The following is a 26,130-nucleotide window of genomic DNA, read 5'->3' as shown; positions in this document are numbered from 1 at the left end:
ATAAGTTAATCGGAGGACAGTCATCAAGTGGTTTCACTCATATGCGGAATATAAGAAATAATGAAAGGGATTATAGGGTAAAGGAGGGGAAGTGAGTGGGGAAAAATTAGAGAGGCAGACAAATCATGAGAGACTCCTAACTCTGGGAAACACACAAAGGGTTGAGGAAGGGGAGGGGGGTTGGGGGATGGGGTAATTGGGTGACAGGCATCCAATGGGATGAGCACTGGTATTATACTATATGTTGGCAAATCGAACTTCAATAAAAATAAAACAAAACCAAAAAAGAAATGGCCCTGGAATTTATAAATATTGAGTCTAAACTGATGGCTGTTTCCATCTCACTCAGGCACCTGCAGGGGAGGTTGAGAAATGCCAGGCTTGCTTTCAGATGCTGGGACACCTGAGCATCAGTGGCCAAAACACCAATTTACTCTCCTTGTGTTGATCCATCTGTGCAAATTAAGTAAATGATCCCAAACCTACAGGTGAGAGAGGTGGCAGGAGGGGGCAGGGGTCTCTGGGGCATATTAGGGAAAAACCTCAAACAAAAACTCAACTCTGAGAAGAGCCTGGGTGACCTGGAGATGGTAACAGCAGATTTCTAACCCCACTAGCACGCCGAGGGGCTGCCGCTGGATCTCTAGAGTCCCCTGGGAGCCTCCTGTCCTCTGTCGGCAGTACCAGGCTCTGGGCCAGAGGAGGTGGGCCACCTGACCCCAGGCTGGGTGGAGCTACCTCTTCCTGGGGCTCACTTTCCAGCAGGAAGCCCTGCCTGCCGCAGATAACTGAGGCACTTTGTTATGCCCAGAGGCTTTTTTATTTTTACTACCCTAGGATCAACTTTCCAAAACAGACATTTGCCAACGCAGAGAGGAAGGCTGGATGGTAATGAGAAGGTGTCCTCCCCACCCACTTCAATCCCTACCAACTCCCACTTCACTGGTTAGTTTTTAAAATACCACCGCAAGCCCTGTTGATTATAACGACAATAAGGTTTGTTTAATATGGTGTGGCCAGGAAGAGCAGGGTCAGGTAGAGTGGGGCGGTTGGGGGGGCTGGTGGAGATTCTCTCCCTGGCTCTGCAACTAATCAAACATAAAGTCACATTACCCTATACCTCAGTTTCCCATCTGCAAAATGGAACCGGGAGCCCTTATTTTATTTGAGGAGTATAATGGCCATGAGCCAGAATGCAATCTTGTAAAGGAATATTTTTTTTAAAAATGCAATAATCCAAGCCAGGAGTTCTACTTCTAACTCAACAGAAACCCCAGGGAAATGTGTCCATGTGTCCACCAAACAACACGTGCAGGAATGTTCATAGCAGCTCTATTTGTAATGGCTCCAGATTGGAAGCCATCAAATAGTCTGTGGGCACTAGAATGGATACAGGCCCGTGGGCACCAGGATAGATACAGGCCCGTGGGCACCAGGATGGATACAGGCCCGTGGGCACCAGGATGGATACTGGTCCATGGGCACTAGAGTGGATGCAAGCCTGTGGGCACCAGGATGGATACAGGCCTGTGGGCACCAGGATGGATACTGATACATGGGCACTAGAGTGGATGAAGGCCCGTGGGCACCAGGATGGATACAGGCCTGTGGGCACCAGGATGGATACTGATCCATGGGCACTAGAGTGGATGCAGGCCCGTGGGCACTGGGATGGATACAGGCCCGTGGGCACTGGGATGGATGCAGGCCCGTGGGCACTGGGATGGATGCTGGCCCATGGGCACCAGAGCCGCATGTTATTATCACAGCGGAAGGCTGGCTGGCCAAGGAGAATGAACAAACTAAAACCACGAGCAACAACACGGATGAATCTTACAAATGCAGTGTTGAGGGAAGGCCGCTCAGGGCTCACTGTGTTTTGACCCTAAGTGGGTTCTAGGTTCTGTGGGCACCTACTCCAGGGCTTTTTGTCCCTGCCATGACCCCCCCCCGGCCCCCCCCCGTCCCTTTCTTCTGTGGTCTCAAAGGAGAGCCAACACTGCAGCTACTGCCCGCGTAGAGGCATAGACCGGGGGGTCAATCCCAGGCCCTCTTCCCCACACATACCCCATCCAGGACCGTCCCTCTGCCCACTGGCAGCCTCAACTGTCAGCGGGATCCTCTCCACACTCCCTCCTTGGAATCGCACTGGCCCTGCTGCCATCCTCATCCTGGCCTTCATGATTTTTTTTTCTTTTTTTTTTTGCCCTTTTTAGCATGATTTAGTTCATGAAGTTGCCAATTGTTTTCTCCTCTGTCTACAAGGAGAATTTCAAGCTTGTTTATGGGACGTATGCTCAGGAATTGATTTATCTTGATGCCCTCACTGCCTCCAGTTCATGGCCCCCTTCCTCCTCTCCTCTCCCCTTCATGACAAGAGCTGCTTTGAGTCCATTACCCAAAGGGTTTTCAAATAATGGCTCAGGTAAAGACCATAGGTGTGTCTTCTCTTTGTAAGTTATGTTTTAGTACAGGGTTTATGGAGTTTGTGGCCACATCACTGTCTGTTCTAAGTCTTTAGATAAGAATGTGTTTTCTCAGAGGGGCTGAAAAGATTCCAGGTGAGAACTTGGCAGCACTTGGGGGGCGGGGACCCACAGGCTGGTCGACCAGATGACTACTTTATAATGAAGTCCCACAACAGTCCTGAAGCTGGTCGACCAGATGACTACCTTATAATGAAGTCCCAAAACAGTCCTGAAGCTGGCCGACCAGATGACTACCTTATAATGAAGTCCCACAACAGTCCTGAAGTCCACAACAGTAGACCTGGAGAGTGCCACCGAATAGCGTCATCACTGGTCACTGCTAGTTTCAGGCTCCCTGAGACTCTGTCCACCCCCCTGATGTGTTCTTTTACAAACTCACCTCATCTAAGAGAAAAGGGAAAAACCAAGGCTGCTCTGTGCTCATTTTGTTCGGATTATCAAACGTTTGCTATGTGTGTTATTTCTCTGAAGGAAAAGAAACAGGCGCTGAGTAATCTTGTTGGGACTTGTGCCTTATTTTACTCCATGAGTCGTGCTCATCTGAAGGTCAAAAGCTTAGCAAAAACATTGTTAGAAAAATGCTGTAATTAAGATTCATTTCGAGAAGCCTGGGTAAAAAGAAGTGCCTAAGAAGATTATCGAGTTATGACTCAGCCTAACCACGTAATTCTTCTTTTTAAAAAGTAGCTGATGTTTCATAAGAAGCTCCATTTAAAAATATCTCTACTGCTCTCCCCAGGAAAGTTATATTATGAATAGAGAAATTAAGAAGAAAAATCTGACATTTTGGAGACTCAGAAGGTTAGAGGTAGGATACTAGATCTTTGAAAATTAGATCTCTATTAGATCTATTAGATCTTTGAAAATTTTATAGGCCAATTTGGGGTTGTGGGATAGATGTATTTTACACACGTAAAAATTTATTTTTGAAAAACAGGGAGTTTTTGTAATTAAATTATCTGCCCTGCTTACTAATGATCTTCTTATTTTTCTCTCTAGGTCCGTGGTTCTCACATTTAAGCATGCATCAGAATAATCTGTAGGGTTTGCTAAAACCCAAATTGCTCTCAGAGATTCTGACTTGCTAGGTCTGGGGTAGAAAATCACATTTCTAACTAGTTCCCATGTAATATTGATGCTGCCGGCCTGGGACCACTCTTTGAGAACCCCTGTTCTAGATCATTGTAAACCTGACCGCATGTTAAAATTACCTGGAGAGGTCTAAAAAGATACCCAGTTCTTGGCCACACCAGGCCAACTTAATAAAGAAATCTCTGAGGAGGGGATCCTGGGCCCAGGATAGTTCAGTGGCAGTCGGGTGATTCTGCTGTGTAGTCAAGGTTGAGAATCTTTGTTCTAGGCAAAGCTACTCAGGTGCCAGGCTTCAAAGACCATGATGCTAGAGCAGTTAGTGGCTAGCAGCTGGGTGCTTGCTGAGCTGCAAGCTCCTGTGCTCTCTGTCTGGCCAGCCCCAGGCTGCAGGGTGACATCCTCCCATGTCGGGGAGTATCCGTTTCTGGAACGAGTTTGAAGTTTATGCTATCAGCAAGATTACAAAAGGCTCTCTGGGAGTTTTCTTCTGCTTGATAACTGGGAGGGCAGCCTGAGTCAGAACAGGTTCATGCTGTGCTATGCTTTGGCATGTGATAGCTAGTCTCGGGGCCAATGAATCATTTTTGATTTGAAAAAGAAAGCCAGGAAAGAAATAATTCATATTACTTTTCCCAATATTTTCTTTTAAGATTCTTACAGATTTCCTTATATTTTAGAGAGAAAGAGAAAGGGGAGGGGCAGAGAGAGAAGGGGAGAAGGGGGATCCCAAGCAGGCTCCATGCTTAGCGCAGAGCCTGACGTGGGGCTCGACCTCACCACCCTGAGATCACGACCTGAGCCAAAATCGAGAGTCAGACGCTTAACAGGCTGAGCCACCCAGGTGCCCCTTTTCTTGTTTAAGCCCCAAACAGCACCAGATCAAGACTAGTAGAGTCATCTGCATTTTCACAGGTGAGTGCACAGAGACCCAAAGTTGCTAAGTGAACTGCCCAAGGTCCTAAGACACAGGAGTGACAGACCTGTGATTTGCACCTGGGCAGTTTGACCCCAAAGACAAGGGTCCCTGCCACCTTCCCACTCTCGCAAAAATGCCTCTGGTGCTCCAGAAATCATAGACAAGATGCAGGGTGCTGATGTAATTTGTGGGCCCCGGTACAAAATGAAACCATAGGGCCTCTTGTTAAAAAGTTGTTAAGAAAAAAAAAGTTGTTAAGAATTCAAGGAAGCAGCAGCCGAGCATTGGACCCCGGCGGGGCCCTGTGTGACTGCAGAGCTTGTGCCCTGTGAACCCAGCCCCGATGGTAGGCGTTAATCTGCACAAACCACAGATCCAACATTCGGATCCAGTAGGAAGGATGCTCAGGGGTGCCCTGGTGGGGAGATGCGGGCTGCGGATCCGCGTGTGGAGAACGCTGGATTTTAATAGTAGCTCTGTGAGGAGCTTCCAGTTATTCCTGTTGACCTTGAGCATGTTATTTGACCTTTCAGAGGTTCAGGTTCATCATCTGTGAAGTGCACAGAGGGAGAAGTGGGGAGGGGTACAAGATGTTGGGCTTTCTCCAGCTTAAGTTATTTCTATACCACATATTTACTGTGGTGGCTACACAGGGTCATGACCCCTGGGCCCACACTACCTAATTTTGGTTCTACCAAACTCTAGCTGTGTGACCTCGGTGAAGTGCCTCAGTTTCCTCATCTGTAAGATGAAGGTCGTCGTGAGGATTACGTACGTCAGCGTGAGGAAAGCCCTCGCATGATGGCTGGTATGTGGTAAGGGCAATATTAAGTGTTAATTATTACTATGAATCATGGCACCGGTCCTAGGACTCATGTTTTTTTCTTTAATTTGATTCACTTTTTAAATTTAAAAAATAACCATCAGATCCATGTGAGTCTATCTATCTATCATCTATCTATCTATCTATCTATCTATCTATCATCTATCTATCTTTTTTTCTGGTGTATGTGAAAAAAAATATATATAATAACAATGTAATATTTTAAATTTTTAAAAAAGATTTTATTTATTTACTGGAGAGAGAGAGCAAGCACAGAGGGAGAGGGAGAAGCAGCATCCTTGCTGAGCAGGGAGCCCAACACGGAGCTTGATCCCAGGACTCTGAGATCATGACTTGAGTCAAAGGCAGTTGTTTAACCAACTGAGCCACCCAGGCAGCCCACTATGTAAAATTTTTAAAAGCTCAAAAAATATTCATTCATATACTCTCTGAAATCAGCCCAAATATTACTGATGGAATGGTCACCACACTGTGGGTAACATTGTGCTAGATATTGAAGGTCACTTCCAGCTTTAAGACTCTAGGAATGGGGACGCCTGGGTGGCTCAGTGGTTGAGCGTCTGCCTTCAGCTCAGGGTGTGATCCCGGGGTCCTGGGATCGAGTCCCGCATCAGGCTCCCTGCATGGGGCCTGCTTCTCCCTCTACCTGTATCTCTGCCTCTCTCTCTGTGTCTCTCATGAATAAATAAAATATTAAAAAAAAAGATTCTAGGAATGAATGAATAATTGCCTGTCTTCATGTCTATGTCTTCAATTATTTAGCAAATACATGACTGAAATATTTCTACCTTCTTCAGTCGCTTCTACCCACAGTAGAACCTTTCCATCGGTTAGCTATATGTTCCAGTGGAAAAATACTTAAATGGAGGAGAGGTTCTGAATAAATCATGTAAGTAGTTAAAACCTTGACGAATTAGTGGGGTTCTCTCAAGAACTCCCCTGAACGTCTAACAATGGGTGAGACTTAGAATTGTGAAAAATTGGGACAGGATGTTTACAAGAAGACACAGGCTGGCCTTTCGTGGGGAAGAATCTGCTGGAAGACTTAGGCACTTTCTTTTGAGCACTGTTTTTACTCCACTTTCCCCTATGTAAGTCTTATCTGATAGGCTTACGGTTTTTTGTTTTTATTTTTTAAGGTTTCATTTATTTATTTGGGAGAGAGTAAGAACAAGAGCGATAACAGAGGGAGAGGGTGAAGCAGGCTCTGAGCAGCGAGCCCAACTCGGGGCTCGATCCCAGGACCCTGAGATCATGAACTTAGTCAAAGGCAGACGCTTAACTGACTAAGCCATCCAGGGGCCCCTAGGCTTACAGTTTAAATTCTACCTCCTGGAGTTCCTTTCCAGCTATTTCTTTTTTCTCATCTGAACATTAGTCATAGAGAAGTATTTATTAAGCACGCGCTGTGTTCCAGGCACCGAGGACACAGTGCTAAACACCCATATTCCTGACCTCAGGGCTACCGATTTGTCAAGATAGTGTCTAAGGAACTTTAAAATTCGTTTTCATTTAAACATCCCTCTCACGTTATCCTGAGCACTAATCCCTAGCCATCTCATGAACATCAGCGCTTATTGGGTATGAGAAACATGTAGTGTGAATATAATATAAATTGATCACAAAGGGAAATTAAAAATCTTGGGAAAGGTGCAGGACTCTTCAAAAGTGATAAAAGTGGATTTAGAAAGAGCATCTTCTGATTTACACCTGCAACTGTGAACAGTTGGGAAGCTGGCAGAGTCCTATCAGTTATCAATAGAGGAAGAGAAAATCGGTAAGATGGATGGCATGATGGGTGCTTCGCAAGAGAATGATTGGAGTATCGAAGGATGAAGAAAGAATCCTGGGAAAAAAGGAAAAGGTCTTGGAATATTTTATAAAAGTCAATATGAAATGGGGATGTTAAATGGTATAATTTATTTATTCAGAAAAATTATGCCAAAAAATCCACACTTAATTCACACTTTGCTCATTTAAAAAATTAGGGCATGATTGGTATTTTAATTTTATTTTGTCAAATGTAAGAAAAATTGTGTTTTTTTCCCCATAACTTTTAGTTTCTAAGCCAGAATTCCAGTCAAAGTTTTCTACTTTCACTTTTACTGTGCTATTTTCGTCCCTTTATTATGTGGATTCATTTTAAGTGGACTTTTTATGGAATTCATTATCCATAAAAAGAATGTCCAGTAATAATATTCAATGAAGTGATGGATTGATCGGCATCATTCTTCAGAACCAGTGACCAAGACTGTAACAGGCAGAAACTGGCTTTCTTGACTCTAATGCACAAAGCAAAGGTCCATAGACCCAGCCAGATTTCTCTTGCAATGGAGATGCCTAGTCCAGCTAGGAGGCAATTTTGGGATAAGCCGGTTCAAGGCCTTGAGAGGGAACTCTCAAGGCTCCAAAGGAAGTTGCTTACCCACAAAGCACCAGACTGCAAACCGGATCCATGTGATGGTGGAGAGCTTTAGCATGAGATAGATGTTCACCAGCATGGCAAAGGCAGGCACGAAGGGGAGGCAGGGGGCCATATAGGGCAGCTTTTTGGGGTTCTCTGGCTGCTGCAGGATCACAAACACCAGGGCGCTGATCAGCAGCACCATCAGAACAACCAGGAGGATGGCCCACCAGCTCTGCTCTGAGATGTAGTCGGAACCAAAGATGATGAAGGAGCAGAAGATGAACATGAGGATGAAGAGCAGGAGCACGCAGATGGTCACCGTGTGCCCCGTAGCTGCCGTGGGCCGGTCCATTTTGCCTGGAAGGCCCAGCCGGATCCTCATGGTATAGTAACGGGGCCCAATCAGCTTCTTTAACTTGATGAGATAAATGTTCTCAGATTCATCAGCTTCTATGCCTGTGGTCATGTCCACGGTGCCGTAGTTGGGATGGTTCACGTTGTAGGCTGACTTGTCAGATTTGCCTATGAGCATCTCGTTGTCCCCCAGAGATGGCAGGTTTTTGGCTCCACATGTGTTGGTGGCTGGGCCAGAAAACTCTTCCCCTTCACTCACAGGAGAACAAACTTCCTTCTCACAGTCAGCCAGGACACCCTCCTTCTTCTTTGTGTGCTCCTGGGACAAGAACTTGACAAAACCATCAATGTCACTCTCCGGTTGGTATCGAAGGAGCAAGACACAGACAGAAACCAAGGTGTAGGCAAGAAGTGTGCCGATGGACATCATCTCTATCAGGTCTCTCAGGCTGACTAGTAGAGAGAGCAGAGCTGCCAGGAACCCTGACACAATGCAGGCCACCACCGGCGTCTCCGTGTAGGAGCTCACGTGGGCCAGGAACCTGGAAGGAGGGGCAAGCAGAGGGTTAGCAGGGAGCTACAGATGGTGACAGACTCTCCCCTGGCTGAACTCCTCCTGGTCCTGCTCCTCCAATTTACTTCTGGGTTCCCTGCTTTCACTACTGTGGCTATTCCTACTGCAGGATTTGGTTCCTGGAATATAATTTTAAAAGAATTTACTTTAATGCCTTAGTTTTGAGGCAAACTTCTTTATTAAAGTTCCTACTTCATTATGTGATGTGAAGGGTTGATTGAATCTAGGAAGGATGTCAGAAACCTGAGTTGAAGTGCAAGCTTTGCGAGGAAGAAGTGATAGGTGGAGAATTCATATACCTGCTTGGGGTTCCCTAGACCCGTGTTACCCAAAGTGTGGTCAATCTATGGATCAGCAGCATCAGTATCACCTAGGAGCTTATTAGAAATATGTATTTTCAGGTTTCACCAGAGACCTATTATATCAGAATCTCTGGGCATGGGGCCTAGCTAATTATGCTTTAGAAAACCTCCTGTGGATTTTGATTTATGCCAAGCTTGAGGAACACTGCTCTACAACGAAAGTGCAGGGGTTTTGGTTGGCAAAATAGCACAATAATTCAGAACACATGCTCATAGATTCAGGCTAAATCCAGCCTGAATCCAATTACCCACTGGAGAAGACCAACAGAGGTGAATGAATGGCAGATGCTTCTTAGCAGTTCCTGTGGGCCTTAAGTCAGTTCCTGCTTTCCTCCTCACTCTCCTCCTATCCTCTCTTCCATTTCTCTCTTCTTTTCTTTTCTTTTCCTTTTTTTTTTTAAAGAGAGAGAAAGAGGGAGCATGTGTGGGGGTGGGAGGAGGGGCACAGGGAGAGAGAGAATCTTAAGCAGACTCCATTCTTAGTGTGGGGCCTAATGTGAGGCTTGATCCCACAACCCTGAGATCATGATCTGAGCTGGAATTGAGAGTCAGCCACTTAACCAACTGAGCCACCCAGGTCTCCTTTCCTTATTTTCATGTTTTACACATGCTTGGGACCCCAGCATCTTTCTTCTTAGTTTTGACAGTGGAAAAACCTGTTGGATGTGTGAAGTTGTTACATCTCCATGATAATCAGCTCTTCTTGATCTGTCCAGCTCCCCAAATATGGTAGCTCTGACCTGGTGATGACTTCGAGGGTATGCAGGGGAAATGAAGCAGAAGATGACAGCCGATGGCAGACAGTCCCTGACAGGATCCCCCCATACCCCTGAGAGCTTCTTGGCCTCTATGCTTTAGGACTAGTTTTGCGCACCTGAAGATGCCTTTGCTGCAGGGCCCTCATACGGTAAGCACTGGGAACCAAGAGGTGGGCCGCATTCCCTTTGTGTTCATGGGCAGATTGACCACTTCATGGCCAATGTAGGGGCTAGAAGCCCGTATATTGGTGTGGGTAAAAATCTGGTCTTTAGAGTCAGTCATGAGTTTAAATACTGCCCCCTACTCAGCAGCTGGGGGATTGGGGCAAGTTTTTTTTTTTTTTTTAATTTTTTTTACCTCTCTGAGTATTCTCATCTACTCTGTTCATCTGCAAAACAGAGTCATTGTGACAACTAACTAGGATGCTATATACAAAGCACCCAGGACAGTGCTCACTTCGGCAGAACATATACAAAGCGCCCAGGATCACAAATGTTCAATAAATGGCAGCCACTTTTGCTACGTTTTTAGGCTCTGTTCAGATGGTCTTATCCTCCCTGCGACAGTAGCTTTGAATGTTTTCAGCTTCAGAGGGGCAGTGGAGAGATGGGCGGTACCAGTCCTCAATGTGAGGGGCAGGCCTAAGATGTTCCTGGGATGGGTCCTTCCTTCTGGAAGCCAGCCGGTGTGACAGTTGGACACCCACAATCTTCACAAGGGAACACACAATGCCAAACAGGAGGGGAGGGGCCGTTAGGGGAACATTTCAGTTTGTGCTAGATTGAGGGACCCAGACTCAAACTGAGGGACTCTTTCAGGGCTTATATTCTCTTTACTCAAACTCTTTGTCAGGATATATGACAAATTCCATAGTCTCTGTGACATATACTCACATCAAGATTATAGTCAGGCTGACAGTGGGTGACATTCTCCCTGGACAGGCATGCCGGAATAGAATAAATTTCATGGAGCGTAGCCCTTACCTGAAGAGGAGCCCATCACCAGCCATGGCATAAATGACCCTTGGCATTGGGAAGAGGGAGCCCAGCAAGCTGACCGTCAGTCCTGCAACTGACCCAATGGCCACTACAAATTTTGCAGCATAGAACCCATGAGCCACAAACATCTCCATGAGGGGAGATTCCGTGTCGATGGCATTGTATGGCACCATCAAGGTTAAGATCATGCTCACCTGTTAAAACAAGAGAAAACATGGTTGGAGGTAGAGAGGACTATCAGCATGGACAGATGTCCCATAGGAGACAAAGAGACCAAGACTCTGGATTTTCCACTTGACGGCATGTGCCCTTATTTAGACCAGTCCTTTGGCCTCCAGAGCTCTTGGTCTCAGTATTTTCTCCTCACGTTAGAATGTAGTGGACTTGAGTAGATGACCCCCAACGCCTCCTCCTCTGGCCCTTTCACATCTGAGGAATAAGTATGTGGGTATTTAAGCTTCACAACAACAGAACTACATGGACAGTTCAATGAAGGGCAGATAGTACCAGGTGGAGGAAACTACAGCCACAGGCACTGGCGCCAGGGCCTAGCAGTGACCATGAGCACCCTACTCACATGGGCGAGACTCTCATTTCTTTTATACTTTCAGGATCCTATATAGTCTTAACTGTATGCTCCCTTTCACCTTGAAGCCCAGAGATAGAAGATAAGTGGTCAGAGGTCCATAGCCAGTTAACAGATGGGACCCAGATAAGACTCCTATTTCCATTTCCTCTCTGTAGCTCAGTGTCAGGAGCCAGGCAGACCAACAAACAAATTATGGCATTAGGATGGAACCCAGTTCTGCTCTGGGGTTGTAAGAGTGGCTCTGCTTAGCCAGGAATCACTTGCCTTCCAGGACTACCTTCCTTCATGTGTCATAAATCTGCCATAACATCCCTTCCTCTTGTCTCTGGGCAATGAAGCTACTGGTCAAAGGCCAGGCTTCCCCTGGCCAGCAGAGGCCAATGCTGGCATCCGGAAGGGAGTTCAGAGCCTGAGAAGGAGAAGGTGGTGCATTTCCAGACCACTTCTTTCCATATTCCTCAGGAGCTAAAATTCTCCGGCGAAGCCATGGGCTGCTAGCGAGGACAGCCAGAGGGACCACCATATGTCAGCAGTTTGGCTCTTCTCCTGGCGATGGAATGGCAGCCTGCTAACCAGTACAACACCAAACAGCCCCTGAGGCATGGGCAAGGGCCAGGTGTTCTCGAAGAGAATGTTTCCCGGCAACCTCATCACTTACAACATCCCCTTTGGGAGTGGGCTGGAGGAGAGTGGGATTGATTCCTACAGCAATTTGCTTTGAGCCTGCTGCTCACATTAGATCGGGATGGGCAAAACGTGGATAGATACATAGAAGTACTCGGTAGTCTACAAAGCACTATTCTAAGAAAGGAATTGTGTTTATTAACCTTATTTTCTGTGCCGCAGGGGTTGGCCCCTGGGAGAGGGGGGAGTATGTGAGGGAGCAATAAGAGGGGAAATGCAGAGCAGATGGTCTCTGCTGCTCCCCTCACACCACCCCCACTCCCCACTCCCTGAACACTCTCTGCAGGGATAACCAGGGTATGGATAAGATGAAGCCACTTGCCTATGTGTGCGTAGGGGGAGGTGATAATTGACCCACTCATGAAACAATGGTGAGAGGCAGCTGAATTCCTGTAAACGACATCCAAGGCTGCTCTTGTGTTTTCCTTTGCTGTCCAGGACAATCTTACTTTGCAGCTTGCCTCACTGATCAAGCCAGCCACTGCTCTGGCTTTCCTAGTTGCTAAAGACGTTTCTGTTTTGTTTTAGTTTTTGGGAAGGAGGTGCTTTTCCTATGCTATGCAGCAGGGGTAGCAGAGCTGATGGGGCACATCTCCAGCTGCTGGCTCTTTCCTATTTGTGGTAACTGAAGTGAGTGGGACCGTCAGGGATTGGGGCATTTGTGTAATCACATACCTATTGGCTTGTCAGCTGGTTCTCTCCATTGCCAAGGGCAGAGGGGGGGTATTGGCTGTGGTGAACTATTTCCGTGATAGAAATTCTGGGGTGGGAGCTGGGAAATGACACATCCTAAGTGTGAAGAGCATCTCAGGGAGGTGATCCTGAGAAGACAAGGCTGAAGGCTTCCTTGGCAGGAAAACCTTAAAGAGAAGCTTGGAGCGGTATAAAAAGAGGGAGCAGCAGTAGAGAGAAATTGCATTTCCCCTGAGATTTAAGGGGAAGAGTGTCTCTAGAGGATGATGTACTCTCTCTCCCCACTCTGGGAGAGCCTTGCCTCTCGCTGCCGGGAAGCTCCCAGAAGACAGAAGAGCATTGAGGAGGGTGCACAGAGGTCCACAATGCCTCTGCTTGCACACCCACCCGTTACTGCCAGCCTATGATCTGAGCTCCTTGGACAGCAGCCCACTCCCTGTACACCATCCCCTGGGCAGCAGCCGACACCCAGAGCCTGTGTGTGGGGAGGAGTGGGATGGAGACTTGGAGGCCAGGGCTGAAGTGAGGGCCTGGGGCTGCTGCTCTCCAGTTTGGAGACCTGATTTTCTTCTTGTCATTGGTGGGTGGGGGTAGAGGGTGTGTGGACACATGCGTACAGACACTACGATAGCACGACGAAGGGGTCGCTTCCTGACACTTCCTGTAACCCAGTCCTGGAGCTACATTTTAAGGCTGAACATGACAAGACCATCAGGATGGTCCCAAAAGGATGTAGTACTTACAGATACATATGCTGTCAGGCAGATGACCAGGGAGGCGGTGATAGCATACGGGATGGACGTGTTTGGATTCTTGGCTTCCTCTCCGGTGGTGGCGATGATGTCAAAGCCAATGAAAGCATAGAAACACGTGGCTGCTCCTTGCAGCACCTGGTGGGACAATGGCATTTCTCAGACTCAGAGTGTCAGGGCAGCACCAGGGCCTAGCATGTGGTATGACAACTGCCCAGTGTCTGGGGACGTTACTGAGCAGCGTGGGAGTAACGTGGCGGAGCTTGTGCTCACTGTTTGAGTTCTGATCTCCTGTACTTTCTAGCTGTGTGACCCTGGGCAGTTCCCTCATGTGTAAAACAGAGATGAGGAGAATTTTGGCCAAATAAGAACTGGGTTGTTCAATACATTCAAATCATCTTTGGAACTAAATGGGGTTGTAAGTGAAGTAATGAATTGGCTATCCTTGTGCCTTGGGGGAACTCATTGACCTCTCTGTGCTTTATTTTCATTCAATGGTGCTCATCCACAATCAGAGGGTGTGTGACTTCCTTTAGTAGATGTTTGGAAATGTGAGGAGCCACTTGTGCTGGTCATGGAGACATGGGGCATGTGCATTTAGTGTACAGGGTTCAAAAAACTGTCCCTGCCCAAATTACCACTAGTGCCCCTGATGGATCATCTCTGTGGTGACTTCTAGATCTGAAATGGTATAAAAGATGTTCAGATCTTCAGATATCCTATTGTCTTTCATGGGAAGACGGGTAGCGACAATTGGATTTTTCTACTCCTTTGGGTGCTTGAGTGACCCAGTTGGGCTCTAAGGCAGGAAAAGATATGTGGTAAGAGGCAGCGTAGGGCTGTGGAGGTGGTATCCAGTGACATCTGCTGGATGTCTGTTGGACGGGAGGCTGCGTGGCTCCAAGGGTTGTTGATAAGTCAAGACATCAGTGAGAGTCTTCCCGTGAGGGGTATGTTACTTTCTTCCAAAGAATCAACTAAAGTTTAAGCAAAGTTTCCTCACCTTAGCATTCTCAGTGTCAGCAGAAAGTAAAAAGTGTGCCTCTTCCAATGCTTGGGGAATGTCCCTTTAGGGGAGGGTGAGCAAGCTTTTTCTAGATCTGTATACATAGGGTGAGGGGCCTCGGCAGTATGTAAGCTCTAGCCAGGGGTTCAGGAGTGAGATTTGCTGTTGGATGGACCATTTTTTCCTGTTTTCTCCACATACAGCTTATAAATGATGAAATTCAAAACATGTGCCAAGAAGATTAAACTGTGCCCAAATGTTCACTCTTAACCTTTCCCACTGGTTTCGCCATAATTAACGATGAAATACTAAGTGCTGGAACCTACCAAGTACACTACAAGCTGAAGATCTTCTCAAACCTCAAAAGCAAGTTTTGCTCACTTGTAAAATGACTTGGTCATTTCTATGGTCTCTCTCATTAGGATTCTAAAGTTTTGATTCCCTAATTGGAGGCTCTTCTCCTGGGGTCCATTCAACTCAGGGGGCCTGTGAGTTTTGCTGGGAAGAGATTACATCTTTATCTTTACTAACCTCTGATTGAACATTAGCATTTATTTTAATTACAACTGTAGGTGACAAACAGTACCTGTGACTTTGTCACCAATAGCAATCAGATATATATTTCCATAATAGATTTTTGCAGAGATGTTGAAATATTTCTGGTGCTTTTTGCTACTTCCAAATTATGATATTTATTAGACGTAGATATCAATATTTAAAACACTATTAGAGCATAGCTCATTGTTATTATATTCCAGTTTAAAAATATTTAAAATTATGTTTTTATATTTGATTACTTTTGAATTCCTATGTAATTAGGTTATCCATTTATAAACATGATTCTTAGAAGGAATTCAGAGTCTTCACCAAACTGCTAAGGAGAACGTGGTACAAAACAGCCTAAGAACTCCTGGTCTATTGTAATAACTCAGGTAGAAAGAACTTCTCAAACAAGCAATTGTTCTCGGAGGGCTACTTTCTGGTAGGAGAGTTAAAACTTCTAATTTCACTTCAGTTAAGCCCTTCATTTCAGGGAACTGAAAGTGTTTGGGCCTCCAGACAAGGAGAACAAACAGACCTCACTTCATTGTGCATGGAGGTTCACAGGTTTGGAAATGTGCTTGTTTTCACTTGTCTAGAAAATGTTTTTGGTCTTTAGGGAAGAACAGATGCTGGGATTGCAGACTCCCTAAATCGCCCCCATCAAGGAAAACCTTGCTTTAAGATAGCTTCCAGAAAGTAGGTTCTCTTCCTTTAACATCCTTCATCCCTTATACATACATGCACATGCACACAACTGTAAATCATACAGATCTGTTATGACAATCGGTCTGATGATGTATCAGCTCCCAGTTAGGATGCCCCAGGGCTACAGGGCTACGCTATTTGATGTAGTCAGTGCTAGATCGAAAGTTCCTAGGGGTTGCCAGCCCTCACTACTACGGAAAGGGGGGTGGAAGTGTCTTAAATTAGAACTCTGGGGTAAATCTACCTAGAACAAGACGAGAGGTTTATAAGCCACACCATGTGAGGAATCACTGGGGACCTAGGGATGTCTAAGTGGAAGAAAAGAAGACTCAGTGGAAGATATGGAGGACACCTTCCAATTTTGAAGTACTGACCATGCAGCAGTTGGAGAAGTATACTACAGGCTTCAGAGGGAACCCCAAAGCCATATAGGGTTGGGGGTGAGGGGGCAGGCATTGGATTTGGTTAGGAGAGCCAATTTTGTAGACTGTCAGACGTAGGGTGCTTCTGTCACATATAAGCCTGGTTACCTGGAACAAGTTCCTAACCACTTGGAACCTCATTTTCTTAGATGGAGATGAAAATAGGATTTAGTTCGTAGGGTTGTTACAAGGATTCAATGAGATAATATAGTTCACTATACAGTCATAGTCTACAGTAGGTTCTTAATAAATATTAGCTCTTACCAGTGGTGTTTTTAAATTACTATCGTAAGTTTTTTAGTACAAATGGAGCCCCAAGGCATAAACAAATTTCTCCTCCTCCTTGTTTCTTTTTATTGCAACTAGACATATATTTTATTAACTGTTCCCAAGTGCCAGGAAGTGTGCTTTGTGATAGGGCTACAGTCATGAGCAAAAGTACTCTGAGCTTAACCCCCTGGGGCTTCACTGCCAGACCCAAAATGCAACCTTGACTGTGATAATAAACTGAACAAGATTAATAGGTGTCTATATTATCTGTTAAACATGAATGCTGCTATTTTGCAAACAACTGAAAGAATAGATGGTAATTACTGATAATTATGAGATACCGGAATATCGACTATGGTCAAGTTGGGAATAGAGAGAGAAAGTTTGCAAAGAGAATGTCTGTTAGCCTGAATTCCCTATCCAGACCTAGAAAGCCATATGGTTGAAGGCTGACTGGGCAGATCAAAGGTGGACATTTATACGTTCTACTGCATGAGGCAGGAAAGAGAATTTAACTCCGATGGTTTAAATGAAATGATTTCAGTGAAGGCCCTATTGGCTTAGTCGAACAGGGAGCAACCATCGAGGGGCTTTCTGAAGCATAGAGCAGAATAGAAGGATGGATAATGGATCTAGGGAGGGGCGGTGGGGGGAGGGATAGAAAAAACCCCAGCATACCTGCCAAGATCAAACAGACCCTGATCTAACAAGATATAGATTAAATAAACAGATTATTGAAGAGAAGATAATACAATTAGCAAATAAGATCACCTTTTGACTTAGTTTGAATGAGTTTTTCTTCCTGGCAAGCAAATGACCCCTAATTGGTGAACACAAAAGAGCCAGGAAGTGGAACTATGTATGAGTGTGTCTCTACCCTCCTGACCACTAAAACTACTTTCCACTTCGCTCTCTCCAGACCTTAGATCTGGCCACTGGGATTTTTGATTAGGATTTCCTTCCATGCATGGAAGAATGTGTGTGCGTGTGCTTAGGAGTGAGAATCTATGAACAAAACCGGTGGGTGAAATGTGTGTAAATGTGTGTTTCTCGGTCCATTGGTACTTTATCCTAACTTTTAGGAAACGTTTTACACAAATAACAAATAGTATTGACTTTTGAATTCGATGACATAAGCAGAGATAGTTTTCCAAAGTCAAGCTGGTGTAGCTGCTCAGCCGGCTGATCCAGATCAGCTCATCCCTCTACAGAGCTTTTGTGGGGAAGCAGCACGTGCCTCAGTCGCTGGAGCTTACTTAGTTGTCAAAAGCAATGTCACCAGTGGCGTGCTATTCAGCATGTGGAGTCCCTGAAAACTGGCCCCCTACGTCTCACTGAAATTCCAGAGGCATAGGAATGAGGCAGCTCTCCATATTCAGCGTTGGCCAATCTGCCAGATGCCTAGGAGCTAATTAGGCACCTTTATATAATTCACTCCCAAGGTAACAAGACAAAACTCGGACTTTAATAGCATCTTCTACCACCCTCATGCTCCAGATCTATTAGCAGCCTGTCCACAGTGACAGTGGAATGTGTTAATAGGTTCCAGCAAATGAATTAAAATGTGGAGAACATGAAAAACCAACTTTTCCTTTGTTTGGAGGCAGCCAGCATTCCCCACAAATACTTGCCAAGGACCATTTTCCTGGGAGCTGTTTGTGCGGTTAGAGTGTCTTGTTTGGTTAAAGGAAAGCCATAAGATAGCATCGAGAACAAATAACACACAGGGAATACACATCCAACAATGTTCAGGGGCTGAGGAACTGCAGATGGAAGCAGGGGTTCAGCCGAGGGCCAGCCGTTACTTGATCTAGAGAAAAATGTTTGTTGTTCTTTGGCTCTTCAAGACCAAAGAAGCATTTGACCCAGAACCTGTAAGTGAGTAAACGATTCCTTAAGCTATTTTCTTTGGAAGGATGTGGTTGGAGCAGGGAAACAGTAAGCTTATGAGGGGTCCATGGCCAGAGGACAGATTGTTCATTATTAACCCTTTCAAAGCACTTGAGAAGTGTGTTTCGAGTTCTGTAATGGTATCTTTATGAATAATCTCCTACACAATGATCTTCTCCATCCCATTCTACTTGAAGTGATTGAAGAATAAAGTGGATTAGAACTCTGAACTAGGCCCCTTGTCAGGGGTAGGGGTCAGGTTTTCCCTAAAGAGAAGTCCATGTAGCTGCCAAGTAGGCGACTCACTTCTGTTGACAATTGTTAGGTAACAGAATAGGGAGTGTGTTTATTGACTTGGTGGATGACATGTTCATGAGAGGGTGTCAGACCTTAAAAATTAGGATCCAAATTCAAAGTGACCTTGCTAGGGGTGCCTGGGTGGCTCAGTCGGTAGAGCATGAAACTCTTGATCTTGGGGTCATGAGTTCAAGCCCCATGTTGGGTGTAGAGCTTACTTAAAAAAACAAAAACAAAAATAAAAACAAAGCGGCCTTGCTGGACTGGAAAAGTAACCAGAAAACAAAGTTAAGAAAGAACAGGTCCAGGCTAGTTTGCTAGGGAGGAAATGTACTATGCAGAAATCCAAGGCCAGGCAGATAGGAAAGAGGATGAGTCAGCACCATCCTCACACTGGGCTGTCCTTTGTGCTCAGCTGATACTTTTAGTCACAGCCACTAGAACACATATTTGAATTTCCTGCAGGGTTAATATATTTGCAGTGAAAAATACAAAATCCCAGCCATACTTTTTTTGGTGAGCAGTGACAAACCTACTCAAAAAGGGTTGGAGTGAGGTTCGTGAGCCAAAGGTGCAAGAAAAGACAATTGTTCCCAGGTGTCCAAACCCAGGTTGAAGGGTAGTGGAGTAAATAAGGACTCAACCAGGACTGGGATTGAATTTCAGCTCTATTATGATGTAGATCTGTAACCTTCACTTTTCTCAACTTAAGGTATTTTGATGTAAAAGTAGAGATCAGGGCTGCTGTGAAGCTTACATGAAAAGTGTATACGAAAGTGTGTGTCACAAAGAAAATGGTAAGTTAAGGATGGCATCCTTTCATTTTTTAATGCTTGGCTTCTGATCCTTTCCTGCTATAAAAGCTAGTGAGAACCTGGGTGTATAAACAGGAGCCCCTAAGGCTGGTTTGATTAGTTCCTTCCTCCGTGAGGTGGATTGTTAACTATCCTGAAGAGGGATATGGGGTCCTGGAGTGGGAAGAGGAGACCCCCTAAGAGAATAAAGACCCCAGAACAAAGCCCAGAGGGACAGGTTAAAAGACTGGTTCATCCTCATCAGCCTGGGCCAAGGGCATTTGCACAGAAGAGATTACTGGCTTCCAGTCTTACATGGGGCCTAGAACTGCAATGTGTGCCATTCGGGTGACCTCTTAGGAGAATTTTAAAAATTAGACATGAACTAAGTAATTACAAAAATTTTTCAAATTGCTTTACTATTATGTCTTAGTAAACAATGCACTTTGGCCGGGGCTGGTTTATACTTCCACCTGAAAGTGAGAAAAGAGGCTAGACCATGTCCTAGTGCTCCTCCTCACTCTAAGACTCTACGACTTTGCAAATGCTTAAAGGAGATGAAAAACATAATGTGTTGGATTAATTATCATATTACATTTTTTTTTAGAAGGCTCAGAAACAAAGGGTGATCATGCACAAGGTAGACCATGCAGTAGAAAGTGCTTTGGAGTCACATAGACCTGATCAGGAATTTCAGTCCCGGCACTGATGGCTAAGTGACTTCGGGTAAGTTCCCCAGCCTCTCTGAGCCTTGGATTCTCCATCTATTAAGTTAGGCACAGCAGCACCTGCTTTAAAGTTTTGTTGTAAGAGAGCACAATGCCGGGCACCAAACAGGTAGTCGGCAAACCCTAAGTCCTCCCTCCTATGATTATCACTATTGCTAACCATACCATGTGTACCAAAAAAAAAAAAAAAAATCATCTAAGTTGTTATCCTTTTGGCAAACATTTGGTGCAATTCATCGCTCTCTGATGAGCGAGAAAACCTCAAAGCACAGAAGTTTGCTGTTGGCCAAAGTCTTAACAGTAAGTCCATGACCCCAAAATTTCTCAGACTGGGAAAAAAAATGGTGAGAACATTATCATGTGCAAGGATGAAAATGCAGTTGAGTTCCGGAAAAACACTTTTTTTTCTTTGCCATGCTTGTAATTTATTGTTTCTTTTATTTGATAGGAAAGGAACGGTTTGTATTGTAAGAAAATATAGACTTGGGGATCCAGAATGGGGTCAACAGTGTTTCTTTGTCTCTTCTGGTTTTAACCAGTTTCAGGATTTATTCATTTCAAGGAGGAGGAAGGATGAACTTTGTGGTACCGTGGAATTCTTACAGATAAGCAGAAGACTAGAAATCTTGGCTTAAATTGCTCTTTTGCTTATTTCTCTTCATTGAATAGTGTGGCATGGTTGAGAATAGAGAGGAGTTATTTGGAGTGTTTTCCAAGAGAGATTTCTGGTTGATGGACATCTTGGAGGAAAACCAGTCTAAGCAAAAGATTTTTACAAAAGCGAATCTGGTGGAGTCCCGGATGTGCTCTCTGCCAGTGGTGGGCAGGTGTTTCTCCCTTGGCCTCAGTTTCCTTACCTGCTAGGGTGAGGGGTAGAAGCAGGTGGTTTCTAAGATCTTCCCCAGCTCAAAATGTTCTACTATTTAAAAAATATTTTATTTAAATTCTGAGTTCTACTATTTTAAAAAAAGGAATAGGTAGTTGAATTTTACCAATGAATTCATAAAGTAAGCATTTTTAGTCATACTAGAAAAAGGATCCAGGCACAATTTAGAACTACTTGTCAGTATAAAGACTTTGCCACTCTGACCTTCCCATTTTTCTTTAATGTAAACCTCACCACCCAGATCATGAGGATGAGATCTGAGAATGCCCTTTTGGTCCAGCCCACTCTCTGGCCAGCTGCAAGACCACGCTAGGTGGACTGGGAGTGGACTTCTCTGCCATGAACCATGTCACTAGAGTGGGACTTATGACCAGCCCTCATTGTGCCCTCTCAGCAGCACCTAGACCTCAGTGGGGCTCTCTCTATATTGGGTCAAATATTGGGATTACATCTAAAAACTGTTCTTGACCTTGTTCTATACCTAGGCAACACTCACCCCTTTACTGCTCTTCTGGCTCCATTACTGCCTTGTCTATTTGGGGCTGTCTGTCTCTCCAAAAATACTCCAGAGGGATTCTTTAGACCAAGCTGTTCATATACAGGCTTTACAGTCAGAGAGTCCGGGCTTTGGATCTTGACTCTGTCACTTATATTGTGCACTTAATAGTGAGTCCCCTGACCTCTCTGAGTGTGAGTTTTTCATCTGTAAGGCCAGAAGGTAAATATCTTCCTTGCAAGATTATTAAGACACTTAAACATTACATGCAGAACACCTAGCGTAGGACTAGGCATATTTCATGTGGCCAAAACATCAAATCTGTTATGGTCATTTGCATAAAATAAGATCTCAATGAATGTTTGTGAAATAAGTTAAAAAAATGATATAGGAATCATTTTTTCAGAGCACGCCAATTAAGTTCAGATAAAAAGGGATGAAAACGGTGCTATGAAGATTATGGGACAGAGCAGCATTATTTGAAAATATGTCTCAGACTAGCTACAGGGTGGAAGGCTGAATGTGCAATAGCCATACGAGGCTTTAGAAGTGAACTCACCCCTGACCAGCCATGGGGCAAGAACTGGCCCTCAGCCCAGTATTTCCCATTGATGAAGAAGAGGCCTGTAATCATGATGAACACCCACACTGCCAGGTTCAGCACGTTGAGGACGTTGTTGAAGCCCACAGAATTCTTCACCCCCAGCGCAACAATAATGGTGACGATGACTGCAATCACTAGAGCCAGAAGGTCAGGGTATGATTCTTCACCTTTCCCTAGAGGCCAAAGACATGAGTTAATATTGTCCAGGGGAAAAAAGGGGCATGCAAACTCCCGGCACCCCCTCAGAGCACTTGCACTCAGCTCTGGCAGGGGTGATCAATGTATCACAGAGGGAGGAGAAGCGTGTGTGTACAAGCATGTGTGTCCACATATGTGCTTGTGTGCAAGTGTGTGTATGTGTCAGTCATGTTGCCTACACTGTGGTCCCTAAGTGTCTATTTACAAATGGGAAGGTCTTGGTATATAGGTCAGAGGACCCGACATCCCTGGACCCAAAGTTGGGACACACGAAATGACAATGACAACATAGCCCATGGAACCATGGCATAGAATATTTGAGGTTAGAACTGCCCTGAGACACTCATGGTGTATATATGGGTTTAACATGTTATTTGAAGACTGGCTTATCTTCACTGTTGTTCGCTCCATAGTCCATAAATTTTCCATTCCATTCCTGTAATCTTTCATTTGTAGAAAGTTTTAAAATGTGTATCTTTGAAAACTATTGGGAGAAGAATGTTCTTTGCATTTATGTGTATGCAGTTGCAGAGAAAATAAGCAGTGAATACACCCCCACCCGGTTGGTGCGGTCTGTTTGGCCAGTGGACTCCTGCCCTCTATAGAGTGGAGAAGGCACTGCCTCAGCCGTCAGGCTTCTGAATTCCAGCTGCACTTCTGCCCATGACCAGCTGTGTGGCCTTGGGCGGATGCCTCAGTTACCTGGACCTCATCTGTAAAAGTGAAGGGTTTGCACTACTTGGTCTAGGAGGGTGTTTTCAGACCTAAAATTTCTGTGAAATAAGTATATTGTGCAGATGTGGTCTTCATACTATTTATCTTCTCATAGTATCTGATGCTCAGCATGTTTATCAATTCTTCAGAGATAGGGACACCAGAGTCACATGACTAGCACACAGCCACAGAAGCTGTACTTGCAAGTTCTGGGGCAAGACCCCCAAGCTTCCTCAACTATTGTTTGGCTTCCCATGGATATGAGAGGGTAAAATATCTGGATGAAACGGGGCAAGTGATGGACGGAGCTCCTGGTATTTGTTATGTAAAGTTCTGATTATTTAGTATTCACCCAGTTATATTATCCCTCCTTGACCTCTGCTAGACTGGAATCCATTTTGTCCCTTTTAAAAGTATATTTTGTCATTTAAAAATTAATATACATGCTTCTTTATGAAAATTAAAAAAAAATCCGATGAAACCACTACAGTTCATTACAGTTATTTTTCCTGCTTTGGTTTTATTTTTATATAGTTATCAGCATGACGCATATACCATTTATTTCCTTTGTCACATGACATTACATCAAAGACATATTCCATGTCATTACAACAGTCTTCCCCATCATCCTTTTAATTGCTACATAATATGCTTCCACAATTTACTTAGTCATTTGCTCCATTATGGACTACTTAGGCTGTTCTTAATTTTTTAATTATAAATGAGGCTGTGATGAATATCTTTTCATATAAAGGTTTTATGGAAATTAGAATGATTTCCTTAGAATAGATTCACAGGAGAACTACTTTGCAAAAAAAAAAAAAAAAAAAAAAGAGAGAGAGAGAGAGAGAGAGACATATTTAAGGCTCTTCATATATTTTGCCACATTGAATCCTAAAAGGGGAACCCATTTGTTTGTTGGGGTAATTTTACGTGTTGGGGTAAGAGGATATGGCAGTCTCACCCAGGCCGTTGAGAGTTCCCACGCTGTCCACCATCCAGCGGCTAATGGTGTGGTTTGCTAAGGAGTCAAACATGCTACTCAGAGCACTGGCACCAGCTGCAGTGCCAATCAGGTACTCTAGGATCAGGTTCCAGCCAATGAAAAATGCCACAAATTCCCCGACAGTGACGTAGCTGTAGGTGTAGGCTGATCCTGTGGTCTTGGGGACTCGGACTCCAAACTCTGCGTAGCAGACACCTGCATGGGACAAGCACACATGGGTGGCAGACTTCAGGAGATGAGCTAACCTCTTGGTGGTTCATCTTTGGTGCAAAATACTGGGGACCTCTGGGATCTTAAACCAAATACATGAAATTTTATATATATGAATAAATTTAAGGCCAATTCTAATGTCTTTCAATGTTAGTTCTGAAAAACTTTTAACCTGAATACTTTGGAAGGCAATCAGAATTGATTCTAATGAGCTACTGGAGACCGATCTTTATTTAGAAAAATTCCTATTTGTTGTATGTGTTGCTGTCATATTCCTTAGGGGTCAGATATCCTGAGGGAACATGGGCCTAGTTCATTATGATCTCCGCACTTGATGGCACCAGGGTTACATTATGTTAACATTCTTCTCTTTCATTTTTTACATATTATGGAAGTGCTCCTCATTTGTGAATGATGGTTCAAGTGATCTGTGGAGATTTTGTACTATATATGGGAGTGAGGTTGATTTAAAAATGCAAATGTAAGTAAGTAACTAGTTTTTAACAAGGGAATTTAACACATGCAAAGGACAATTGAATGAACTTAAGGAGTGCCCACCATGTCTTTGGCAGGGTGCTAAGTGCTGAGACTAAAAAGGCAAGTGAGACATGGTCTTGACCTCAAGGGGAGATATATAAAAAAATCAGTGTCCATTACAAGCTGTATAAACTCAATAATGCAGAGATATACAGGAACAGAGAAAGAAGAGAGAAGAGACATGTGTATCAGGTGGTTTTGAAGCATATGGGGAAATTAATTGGGCAAAGAGGATGGAGCATGAAGCAAAGACATGGTGGATAGGCAGTCTGAAGTTTTTGGGTGAAGGGGAGTGTGCATGAAGGGACTGGGGGCAGACGAGCCTGGAGACGTAAGTAGAAGCCATGTGTTTTCCAAAGTGAGTCAAGACCCACTTCCACTAGAATCATCTCTGAAATCATAATTTCAGGAGTGGGGCCCAGGAATCTACATTTTCACAAGTTCTCCACTTAAAATTGAAAAACACTAGTATATTCCCTCCTTCTTTGATGGAATTATAGATCAAATTAGAAAGAGACTGGGAATATGCCAAACTTCTGCAAGTTGGGAGAGTTTCCTAAGACATGCTGGGAACTCTGGGTGTGAGGCCAGTGGGTGGGGTGCCATGTTGGATGACAAACATAGGACAGTTTGGAGGAAACACGCCAGGAATGGGATGTAGGAGGGATGTCAGAGTAAACTATACCTTCAATCTCAATTTTAAGGGCCAACCCTGAGGTTCTCTCATCACAAATCAGGGAGTAAAATCAGTGCAAGGAAGCAAAGCCAGAGGTGTCAGAAGCCATGACACAAATGCATGATTAAAGGTGATGCAATATCGCTTTTCCTACCCTTAGTGCTGTCAGCTCTCAGGGCATCTGTGTGGGAGAGCACTGAGCCAGAGGTTGTGCTCTTGTCTCAACCCTGCCTTGACCTTGTTCCTTCCTTTATACTCATTTTCTTCTTTGTAAAATAAAGGAATCAGACAGGGATACTCTCTTAAGGGTCTTCCTCTTCGGACACTCTAGTATTCTGTTTCATTGAATTTTATGGATTTTGCCGCTAAATATATTGAGCATAATTTACTTTTCTTTTACATCAATTACTCTATTGTTCTGTATCTGGAGACATGCTCGGGCTGGTGAAGCCATCCATCTCTGCCCTGAATAACCTAAACCGCCATTTATTTTGAGTTCCTCTGTTGGCCTCTCACCCCTTTGTTTTCCACCCCCTTCCTGGAGGTCAGACTGTCAGTTGTTTCATTCTGTGGCTGTCACAGGGATTACCTTGAGCATGAAGACCACATCCTTTTCTAAATTGCTGTTTCCAACA

The 26,130-nt window shown here is 44.5% G+C and overlaps 1 protein-coding gene across 1 annotated transcript in view; it reads right to left on the bottom strand.

Annotated features, from left to right (window-relative positions):
- Positions 1-26,130, bottom strand: part of SLC7A14 (solute carrier family 7 member 14) — a 111,936-nt gene that overhangs the window by 13,141 nt on the left and 72,665 nt on the right. The window contains exons 3-7 of the mRNA XM_041731440.1: positions 24,031-24,267; positions 22,110-22,327; positions 13,505-13,651; positions 10,781-10,989; positions 7,767-8,644 (exon numbers count right to left, since the gene is read on the bottom strand). Coding sequence (XP_041587374.1) covers positions 7,767-8,644; positions 10,781-10,989; positions 13,505-13,651; positions 22,110-22,327; positions 24,031-24,267 — 1,689 coding nt within the window. The remainder of the gene's footprint in view (positions 1-7,766; positions 8,645-10,780; positions 10,990-13,504; positions 13,652-22,109; positions 22,328-24,030; positions 24,268-26,130) is intronic.

This window comes from Vulpes lagopus, chromosome 17, assembly GCF_018345385.1.
Source record: "Vulpes lagopus strain Blue_001 chromosome 17, ASM1834538v1, whole genome shotgun sequence".
NCBI classification, from domain to species: domain Eukaryota; kingdom Metazoa; phylum Chordata; class Mammalia; order Carnivora; family Canidae; genus Vulpes; species Vulpes lagopus.
The sequence above is the reverse complement of the archived record's forward strand: the minus strand, read 5'-3'. Positions and strand labels throughout refer to the sequence as shown.